This window comes from Anthonomus grandis, chromosome 5 (assembly GCF_022605725.1).
Source record: "Anthonomus grandis grandis chromosome 5, icAntGran1.3, whole genome shotgun sequence".
Taxonomy (NCBI): Eukaryota; Metazoa; Arthropoda; class Insecta; order Coleoptera; family Curculionidae; genus Anthonomus; species Anthonomus grandis.
The window spans coordinates 25,742,088-25,753,917 of NC_065550.1; the positions used below are offsets into that span (position 1 = coordinate 25,742,088).

The following is an 11,830-nucleotide window of genomic DNA, read 5'->3' on the forward strand; positions in this document are numbered from 1 at the left end:
CATTCGTTTAATAATTTACCAATATAGATTAGCAGGATCCTCCTTTTTGACAATTAGCTTTACCAATGCAGCTTTTCCACAACTTGGAAACAAATTACTGTTTCTCTAGCGTTTTGCCCATTCGTTAGGTGTGAATTAAAACAATCAAAAATAGTCAACTAATTTATTTACATACTTCACTACGAAAACACGAGCACTCACAACTACTAGATATTTATTTAGAACTATTTAAATTTCGCGCCAATATTCCGAACTTTACTTCAATGGAATGACAACTGATAACTATCGGCGATGCGGCTCCTTATATACTCGGCAGAACGCTGTTCCGGAAGATTCGATCCCACTAACCTTCGAGATGTCGTGCGGTGTACCAATTGTGTCATGCCGGGAAATTACAATGTTTTTTAATGTTAAGTAGACCTATATTTAATCTAGAAATGTCTCAACTAGCCTTGTTAACATGCTTACTATGCCTCTTACCTGATTATAAGTAACTTCCTGAAAAGTGACATTTGTACCGTTTGTGCAAGAAAAATTCTTAAGAGGGTTATCATTACTAGATGTATTTTTTGTTTTGCTAATAGTTTTACCGAGTTGATTTCTTTTTTATATTGTTTTTTTGTCATTTTTATATTGCCTTGAAATATCCTGTTAATTAAACTGTTTTACCTAGCTCACCCAAAAGATGCAAATCCTCACGCATACCTCTTAGCCTTTCGTTAAACCAGGTGTGAGGTAGATCTTATACCCTATATGTCGTTTTTGGAAAGAGTAAGGATATGCTTTCTCAAGAATTGAAACAAACATATTGTGGACATTGCCAATATATAAGATGAAGTCCCAATTTACTTCACACACTGTATTATAAAACCTAAATTTGTTCCACTGTGTAACTAGGTCAATGTATTTTTTTAAGATGATGTACTACGATGTGTATTAACTACCAGTTTAAAATACATAAAAAAAGCTTCTTAATCTGCAGAAAAACGAGATCAAAATGATCGTTGTCTTCCTCTCAGGACATGGATCTTAGAGGTACTAAAGAAACTCAAGAAAATTGGGAACACTAGACTCTCCCAGCGGCAATCACTAACTAGTCAAAAATTTGAGCACACGTGAAGCTATTTTATTGAGCCAGAGAATTTAGAAACGCTCAATTTCCAAATTATTCAATTGTTTGGCAACATTTTCAACTAGCAGCGCAAACTTCTCATGCGATATAAAATTATGCAAAAGATTTATACAAAATCGACCAAATTGGCAAAGATAAATTATAACGCGGGAAAAATCATCAAATCCAAGAACATATTGAAGCAGGCTTGGAGTACAGTTAATGATGAAATTGGCAAAAAAAGAAATTAGAATTTGTTCTGTCCATTGATGGAAAGAGCAATAAAGTTGGCAGATACATTAAGATGCAACTTTCCAATAGTACCTCAAAACCAAATCAATAGACATTTTACTAACCATAGAAGACATCTGTTCGCACTAACTTAATATCAGTAAAAGTCATTAAAAAAACCGTGGCAAATAAAGTGGCTGAACCGTTGGCAACTATATTATTAATAGAGCCTTGCTATCAGGGACTTTTCTATCTTTATTAAATAGTAAAAATAGCTAAAGGAATTTCAGTTCTTAGAAAGGGCGATCACCAAGTTATTGAAAACTACAGGCCAATATCAATTCTCAGCATATTTTCCAAAATTATTGAAAAAGTGCTCTACAACAGACTTGTAAACTTTATAAGGGAGAAATTGGATGTTGGACAAATTGTTGCTGGAATATTTTTTGACCTTTACAGAGCGTTTGATACCCTGAATCTGACATTTATTGAGGCCAAACTACATCATTCGGGAATTAGAGGAAATTGTCCACGAATAATAAGGTCTTTTTTAACCGAAAGTTAAATGCTGGTAAACCTAAATGGAGTTGAGTCAGAACTACGATGTCAACATAGGTGCTCCATATTTGCAGCATTATTATTCCTACTACTCATGCATTACTTAGTGACTACCTGGCATCACCATAAAGTTTGCCGATGATACTTCAGTAAGAATAGCTGCTAGTGACGAACAGCTTTGCACAAATTATAAAAATAAAATAGAACGGAATTTTGAACCTATATTATGAATTGATGAAATTATGGGACCCCATGGACTGCTTTGTATTGGTGACCGCATCAGTAAATCACCTTCCTTACGAGATTAAGCATCAAATAATTTTATTTCCAAAACACCCATTTACAAAACTTCCCAATTAACAATATACAAATTTCCATGCCGAAGTTACTTCGTTGTACTTACCTTGATACGCAAATATTGTTGATTTATTCAAGTTTTGAAAGGGTGCGGAATCTGTTTTTATGTAAATCACCCATTTTTTGGATGAATGAACATGAAAAATGGGTGATTTACCAGCTAATCGTGTAAGTCAACAAAGACCATTCTAATGTCAGAGGAGTTGATTTTGCTGATCCTTTTATAATTATACGCAATAGACCCAGTAGTATGTCATGCAAGAAGCATTAGTTCTCAACTAACTAACTCATCCTAAATTAAGCAAAGACTGTCCGAATACATTTCTAATAAATAACTCTAACTTAGTGAACTTCTTGAGCATATATATGATAGTCAGACAAATTGGCACGCACATCTAGACCACATTTGCTCAGGATTGGGAAAAGCGTTAAAATTGAAAAAAAACTGTATCTCCTATATTACTTCATGTTTACTATGGGATGGCATATCACTACGTATCTTACAACATCATGTTATGGGGACAAGCCATAAAAATAGATCGATTATTTGTATCCCAAAAAAGGACCATTCGACTACTGTATGGTTCAAAATTACAAGAATCCTCTCGTTGACATCTTTATATATTCACAAATGCTCGCTCCATTTATTTAAAAACACAGCTAAATTCACTAAGAATAATGAGCTGCATAAGTACAGTACAAGAAATTCCCCTGCCCTTGGTTTATCAAGACATAAAACTTCACACTCTGAAAAGTCTCCTCACCATGCCTGTATCAAAATATACAATGATAATCGAAGAACTTAAATTGTTTAACCAGTTCAATCTTAAGGAATATTTTGCTTAGATACTAATCTGTGATTTCTTTTGTAGATGACTGGTCTATCCGTGTTTTTATCCATTTTAACTTTAATCGATGTTTTTGTCTATTTTATTCTCAAAATTTATAATTTTAACCTGTCAAAAATGTTGTTCCTTAGTATTTATGTACTATAATGGTAGTATCTATTATTATAGTCTAATTATGTTTTAGTACTTCTCACATAATTTATGTTAATATTAACAAAAGACCTCTGTATTAGATTTAGTAATTAACCACTCCATTGTCCTGCCGTAAGGCCAGGCGACCCCACTATATAACATACAAAACAATCCCCCAATTGTTCAAATGCATAAAAGGTTCTTCAATAATAAGAATTTTATAATAAAATACACTTTAACAATAATAGTCGTTTAATAGTCTACAAATTTGAAAAACAAGTTACAAATGGTATAATATGATGAAAATACAATAAACAAAATATATCCACTTAATAATAAGATATTTTAACGCTATTATATATACGGAAACTAAAAAGTAATTTTTACAAAAATAATATAATGTATAACGCGAATATAAATGCAATAAATTTACTAAGCTAAGGCAAATGTGCAATACAAAAATAACTATAAAATGTATATTTGAAAATGTTCCTGTCTGAAAACTAACTCTCTCAAAACGATTTAATTCATAATAAAAATTAAATATTCTCGAAATATAAAGAAACTGAAAAGAAGTGCCTTTTTCTATAGCAAGAACTTGTAAACAGCCTATTACTTGAAAATTGTTATCTACAAATAACCAAAAGGTATTACAAATATAGATATAGAGCGATCGTTAAAGGCAAAGTTCAAATTAAAGAAAGATTTCAATAAATGGCCCCATTAAGCATACACCCAGTATTATTCGTTAAATTAACAAGTAAATGATAAAAAGTGTAAGATCTTGCTTTAATTTGAACATGTAATAATTTGTATCCTGTATACATGATTATCTATAAACTAGCACCACAATATGAAATATTTATTCAATTAGCGTAAAGAAAACATCAAACGATTAAATTGGCTCAATAGCCGGTAATCAATTGAGTCTTAAGTGAAACCAGTGCACAATTAGACACTGGATGAGGTTGTTATGCTGTAATATCCAGTACAAGTTAACAGGTTCAGGACTACACTGAACAATCGTTTATGTTCCAGAGAAAATAGGCCAAAATTACTCTGGAAATTTACGTGAGTACCTTAAGTAATATTATCTCAAAACTAATGTACTCTCATCCACTTCAGTTCATAATGTGTTAATTATTTAATTTGTACAAATGAAACACTTTTTTTTTAGTAGCATTAAAGAAAAACCTAACAATTTAAAAAGTGTTAAAATATTTTATAGATAATTTGACATGAATGGTTTTTTAGCACCAAAAAAGTCTACTCAGTCTAAGTTCAAGGCACAAACGTCCTAAATAAATGCAAAAAGGAATGGTTTATTCTTATTCAGACAAACGATACGTTAACATATAAAAAATATGGATGTGTATATAACTTTTGACTTAAATGTAGTGATAATCGAAAATCCATTAATGTTCATACATAAACATTATAATTACAAAATTAAAATAAAAAATATACAAAAACGAAAAAATCATAGTTTGTTTTTATAGCTGTATGTTTTGCCTTACCAAGGCACCATCAGGCTCCGGTGCTAAATTTATGTATTATTATTTTATATCTTAATATTGCAACTAAGTCAATTGATTTTCCTTGAAAAATGCTTTTTTTCTTACTAATAACATTTAAAAATTATAATATTACAGAAGATGAACACAGTTTTCCTAAATGTGGTAAAACAGTGAGGTTTAATAATTAGTGACATTTGGCAAGTTCCTATTACGATTGTTAACATTGAAACAATTATTATAGTGTTATTTTAAAATAATTAAGGTAACACTTGGGCAATAAAAAGGCACGTTTTTATGAAAATGTTGTTAAAATGCCACTTTTTAGTAATTACATAGTTAGAAAATATATTTCCCAATAAGGCAAAACCAGGTTGGTTTTTTGGGAATAAAATTTTAAAAAAATTACATTGTTATGTGAATATTATGTTATTGCAACATATTTTTTAATAGTTTCGCACCTTTACTAGAAGGTAACTGTATATTAACAGATCATCAAAAATCTTGTTTATTTTGAAAGATTCATCGTGTTTTATTACATTTTAGAAGTAGGGACTAAAAATTGAACCAATTCTCAGCATAAGTAGATAAGTAGAAATTCATAAGTGAAACTAAAAAAACCTAAATTATTATATATATTTGAGTATTGAGACATGAAAGGTTCAAAAATGTCACTAGATAGCCGAGAACCCATTGTCAACATATAAAAAAAATATATATATATAATTTAAACAACTTATTACTATTGCTGTGTTTCGTGTTAATATTCAGTTACCTTGTGTCACAGGGTCGTAAGGTTGAACATAATTGGCGGGCAACATGCCTACCTGGCCCGTCCTTTGGACCTGACCTGTCATCCAGCCCCTGTCAACGCTGCTCCCGTTGATAATTAGATCTCCATCTTGAAAACTTACCTCGTCTTCGTCTTCGGCTTGGTAATCGTACATAGCCCTAAAAATTGAAGCATTTCATGTAAAATTCAAACGTGTTTCGTTAACAATGTTTGCACTAGCAAAGTGTATATCTGTCATTTATTCAGGCAAAAAACTAATCAACATACAAATAACAGTCAAAAATAATTTGTATGTACAGTATACACAAAAAAAAAACAATAAATTTTCACTAAAATTACATCCAAAGAGGAAGAACAAAGCCAATAAATATTTCATTATTTTATATACAAAAACATGTAAAGATCCACCATTCAGGGTTGTCAACAGATGGTTCTTTAAAGCCTCTTTGTGCTGGCAGCATATTATATTTGCTTAACCCATTAAAAACAAAGAATTCTGAATACTTGCTTGGGTAACTTGTAATAAATAAGTTATTTCTATTAGATGTATTATAATTATCAATATCAGCATTTGTATGGGACCTTCCCCAACAGGTACTGTGATGTTAAGTAATAGACGCTCTTTAACTGGCAACCATTTTAAATTATATAACATTTCTTTCTTAGGAGTCAATCTCTCTAGTTTTCCTAGTATAAAAGTGAGCGTATTAAGAAATAGATGCTGTTTAACTGGCAACCATTTTAAATTATGTAACTTTTCTTTTATAGGCGTCAATCTTGGTTGGTCGGCTAAAAGAAATAAAATACTTGGGACAATAATTAAAATGTGGCAATATTAGAGCAGATTCATACCGTTTTTTTTGGTCCAAGGACTTAGATAATACGAACATTTAGACAAATAATATATTTTAAATGAAATTTTTTTAATACATGGGCTTTAAAGTTTAAATCCCGATCTATCCAAATCCCCAAACATTTGAATTTGGATACTCTTTCTATAGTATTTTCACTAACCTTTATGTTTAGGTCTATTGGTCTTCAAAATGATTCCTTTGCTATAATCATGTAATTAGTTTTTTTAATATTTACCCTTAAATGATCTAAACTACACCAATTATATACTGATTTCATAATTTCATTTAATGTTATTTGAAGTCTAAGTATGTCGGATGTTGAAAAATAAAAAAAGGCAAAACACTACATTTACCCCTTATTAATCTTAAGTACCTGCTTTCTATTTTTTAAGTCTTGATAATTATAAAACTAATCCAAAACAATACCACCTAATCATACACTCCCCAATTTCACCATCAATCGCTTTCGATTCAGTTTCAAAAGCCTTTCTGACATCTGAAAAAATAGCACCAGTAACTAGATCTTGATCAATATTTCGCTTCCAGTCCCCTAGTAGTACACCCAAATGAAAATCACTGATTATGTGGTTGTCAATGATTTTCATTATCATTATGTGGTTGGCAATTAGCACATTGCCAATGACAACACAAAACATTTATTAGTTTTAAATAATTAGCCATTTTAAAATTATTTATTTTTGGAATGGAAATTACTGTTGATATTTTTTTGTGTTTTGTGTTTAAGTGTGTCCCCTATTTCAAGTGAGGATGGCTATTTTATGCTCTCAAATGCGTTTATAAGTGAGTTGAAATATGTTTTAACTAGATTTAACGTATTGGTCATATCAAACAAGATTTTCTTTAAATCAATATACCTTATTTAACGGAACTCGTTAAATGTAGTGGATAAATTATGTTCCCGAGGTAGGTACTACTTCGGGAACTACTTTTTTACTTACTATTTTATTTATGTCTATTAAAAATTCATTCACTCTCAACAAAAAAAGAATTTAGTTCAATGTTCCATTTATTTATTTCCACTTCATCTAGACTCAGTACTTTTTCAACATTTCCCATTTATTTCCATATATTTTATGCTGCAGCATTTCTTTTTGATTTATATTACTTTTATATTTTTTATAGCTAAAATCCATTGCCTTGGTAGCTTTTTTAATAGAATTGTTCCACCATAACTTATATCTAGGAAATATTTTAATTGTTTTCAAGGGAGCAACAATGTCTAAAGCATTCAGTATGTTAGAAATAAAATCATTGTACTTATCATTACTACTAGCATGTACATATCGAAAATTACATTCCTATAGTAGAGTATTAAAACCAGCAAGATAAATAGTTCCTCTACTTTGGAGTGTTTTAATCATTCTTGAATTGCTAGTATGCATTACTTCTATTATGTAATGATTTGTAATTTTTGGTATAACCTGGGCCTTTCCTTTAAAACTGTTCTTATTGGTTAGTTAATACAAGATCTATAATTATTCAGTCTTTATCCCTACCAGATCTGAGTTGTATTACAAATAATACAGGATGCATCAGAGAAACTTACTTATTTAAAAAAATTCCCGCGCGGTGAGTTGGGCGGGTAGAGGGGGCGCACCTAGAGGGGGAAGTTCCCAAGTTTGTTTCTCCCTCCAGTCAGTTGCCATCATGCTCTGGTCTAGAGAGCAGCGGGCCTTCGCAGTCGAGAGCTTCTTTTCTAACGGTCGCTCACTTGTTGCTACGCAACGTGCCTTCCGTGCTCGCTTTGAAATTCCTCCCCACAGACTCGTTCCTGGCCGTAATTCGATTCTGTCCTGTGTTAACTTATTTCGGGAGTGTGGAAGTGTCGCTAAACCCAGAAATGGACTTCAATGGACCATCAGAACTCCGGAAAATGTCGAAAGAGTGAGGCAGTTAGTTGTGCGTTCGGCTCGCAAACACGCAGCTGCTTTGGGAATTTCTGACACCACTGTTCAACGAATTCTCCATAAAGACCTTCAATTTCATCCCTATAAATTGGCTGTTGTGCAAGAATTAACTGAACGCGATTTTTTTGCCCGTCAAAATGCATGTGAAATACTGGTTGACAACCTGCCTGAAGACGCGGTCGTTTTTTTCAGTGACGAGGGTCACTTCCACATATCCGGCTGCGTCAACAAGCAAAACATGCGTTATTGGTGTGGTGCAAATCCACGTGAGCTTCACCAGAAGCCACTTAATTGTAAGCGAGTTACTGTCTGGTGTGCGATGTCGGTAATGGGAATAATTGGGCCTTTTTTTTTTTAAGAAAACGAACGCGCAGTTACCGTGAATGGAGCTCGTTACAGGAACATGATCGAGGAATTTTTTCTTCCAAGACTCGAAGAAATGAACGTTAGGAACGTGTGGTTTCAGCAAGATGGAGCCACAGCACGAGACTCAATGAATTTGTTGCGACAACATTTCCCCGACCGCCTCATCTCTCTCAGAGGCTATCTCCAATGGCCGGCACGCTCTCCAGATTTGACTCCATGCGATTTCTTTTTATGGGGTTATTTGAAATCTCTGGTTTATGTCGATCGACCACGGACCATAGCACACCTCAAGATCAACATTCGCGACGCAATTGCCAACATACCGATTGATATGCTGCAAAGAGTGGATACGAATTTCAAAGATCGACTTTATCAGTGTATGCGCAATAGAGGTCGCCATTTATCCGATGTCATTTTCAAGACTGCATGAAAAAAAAATTGGGATATTGTATTGTCAAATAAAAAAAAAATTAAAACAATAATTGAAGTACTTTTGTTTTTATTGACCTTTCAAATAAGTAAGTTTCTCTGGCGCACCCTGTATTTTTCAAAGTCACATCAACCAAAATATTTCTTAGATGATTTGCCTCATGTGTTTTAAAATCAACATTAAATATGCAATCAAGGTTTTTATGATTTTTGAAAAGTCAATAAAATGTTGACTTATTCATCACTGTATAAATGATTCAAAGACAGTAAATATCGCATTCCTGCTAAATGAACATAATTTGATGTTTGCTAATAATTGATTGAAAAAGGAAAATAATTGCAATAAGGGAAAACTACTACGCTTAATAACCCATCTGCAATTATTATTCAAACTGTTCTAATATGTCTCATTACAAATTCCTTTTCTGTTTTCAGAGAATATTCCAGTTTTCAAAGGTAATGCTTAAATTTCCCTTTAGTATTAACATCTGTCCATTCTTGCAGAATCTGTACCAATCTCCTTTTTTCCTATTCTCCATCTGTTCATTGATGTTAATTCGAAGTTGTATAATCAATTTCTGTCAAAAGAAGGAACAAAATACTAAGTGCCCAATAAAAATATGAAATTATAGTAAGTTGCAGTAAAACAGGAGAGAACATTCCTGTTTTCTCTGTAATGTCCAATTTTAATAGAATAGGTTTTACATGTCTTTATAACAAAGTGACCATTAAAGTTCTGTGTGCCTAATTTAATGTTGAGCTGCATATATGGTTAAAAAAAACTGCATGTAAATTCTATTATTTTTCTATTAACGTTTATTTGTATATATATTTGTGCTTGTATATATAATTATTTTGCATAACCATCTTACCTCGTTATTTTTAAATACACATTTTTAACCCTTCCTTTTGTTAAAATCAGCTTAAATTCAATGTAATCCAAATTCTAAACAAACTTCAACCGACTATTTACCGATCATTCCTAATCAGGTAATTGTAATAATTTAAGATTCCTCAAACCCAATTTCTTTTAGATCCGAGCAATAAAAGATTGAGGTCGTGTGAATCTTTTCGTTGACTTTTCTAAAGCTTTCGACTCTGTGATTCATGAAAATTTCTTAAGTAAGTTCGATGTGGTGTACATGGATGACCTCGTTATTTTATTATAGGTTATTGATATTCTAGGCAATTGAAATAATTTTTTTACTTTTTAAGCAGTTAAAACCCGTAATTTACTAATGTAGTAAGTAAATTCATTTCTTAGTTCTTTCAAGCAGTTAAGGCCAGTTAACTATTAAGACATTTACTAGATTTAAATTAAACATCCTTTTTAGAATTTGTGAGTGTTATTATTCTTTAATCCCCTAAATCTCCTTAAAGAAACCGTAACAACCCCAAATTTCTATATATTTTTTATCATAAAATAAATGAACTCTTCTGAATCCTATTTTTGCTGATAAAACGTCACTTATATTTGCTATGAAACTAAATCCAAGTGTAAAGCTGGTTTTCCTTAAAAATAAATTTTCTTACCTATAGACTCTACCCATACCAAGAGACCCATAATTATGATTAATCGGATCCATATCATGGACCGAACCGATTTGCCTATTCGGAGTTGGTTCCAGGACGCTACTGCTAGTTTCAGAGTTGTATATCAGCGTTTGTGACGTTCTCGACGAATAGGGGCTTTGGAATTGATGGTTAGACGATTGTGGATCGTAGTCGGCTATTTTACCAACAGCCGGATGCTGTATAGGCGCTACATTATTCATGATAGGCTGACTTGTGACCGTTTTACTTATATTCGCGGTGATGTTTTCGGCGTTTCCGTTTTCGTTTAGTTGCCTACGTTGTTCCATTTCCGCTTTACGTTGCAGGTCTCCGTGGTAAGTCACGTTACTGAAAGAGATTTTGCCATGATGAAAATTTGTCCATGTAAAATGTAAATTCAGCAGTTCAAGGAAAATACAACAAAATTCATAAAATGTATTGAAATTATGTACTCTGGATTCATAATTTAAAATATTTCATTCCACAGATAATTCATTAAGTCTTATTTATCAAGCCAATGGGTGAGGTGAATAAAAGAGAGTAAATGCTTTTACTTTCTAATTTTTAAGTAAATTCTTAACAGTAAGTGAATAATAAAAGTTATAGTCCTACTTGTCAAGCAAACACTTGCTATCTCGAGTTATTACTCCTAAAGCAACTATTTTAAGTGTTTACTTACGGTCGGGGTGAATAACAGCAAATGAAAACTTAACTTATTAAGTAAATACTTTTATTTTCGCAAGGTCGATTTGATGCTACCTTACCATAAGATTTATAATTTAAAGTTTGTAAATTATGGCAGCATTTATGAATATTCGTAAAATTAAACAATATCGTGTATGTATCGTAGAGATGTAAGTCTAAATAGTGCAAAACGTCTTTTAAGGTTTGAAAATGAAAATATTGAGCTCATTACGAACTATTTCTTACCATATAGCAACGAAACTCGAGGTGGTGCACTTTCTTCAACAAAATATATGGAAATATTTCTTGGATATATTAGTGACCCTGGATTTCAAAATGGTGTTGCAAATGATTTTGGTGTTGATAGAACAACAGTGTGTAAGACTGTAGATTATGTTGCACAAAAAATTATGGTTAAGGCAGATCAATGGATAATGTTTCCAACAACTGAACGACAGTTAAAAGAAACTA

At 32.1% G+C, this 11,830-nt stretch overlaps 1 protein-coding gene across 1 annotated transcript in view; it reads right to left on the minus strand.

Moving 5' to 3' along the window:
* Positions 1–3,471: 3,471 nt before the first annotated feature.
* The window catches only part of LOC126736643 (LIM and SH3 domain protein Lasp), a 29,799-nt gene continuing 21,440 nt past the window's right edge, over positions 3,472–11,830 (minus strand). Inside the window, exons 4-5 of the mRNA XM_050441103.1 lie at positions 10,655–11,023; positions 3,472–5,702 (exon numbers count right to left, since the gene is read on the minus strand). Of these exons, the coding sequence (XP_050297060.1) occupies positions 5,519–5,702; positions 10,655–11,023 (553 nt within the window). The 3' untranslated portion in view covers positions 3,472–5,518. The remainder of the gene's footprint in view (positions 5,703–10,654; positions 11,024–11,830) is intronic.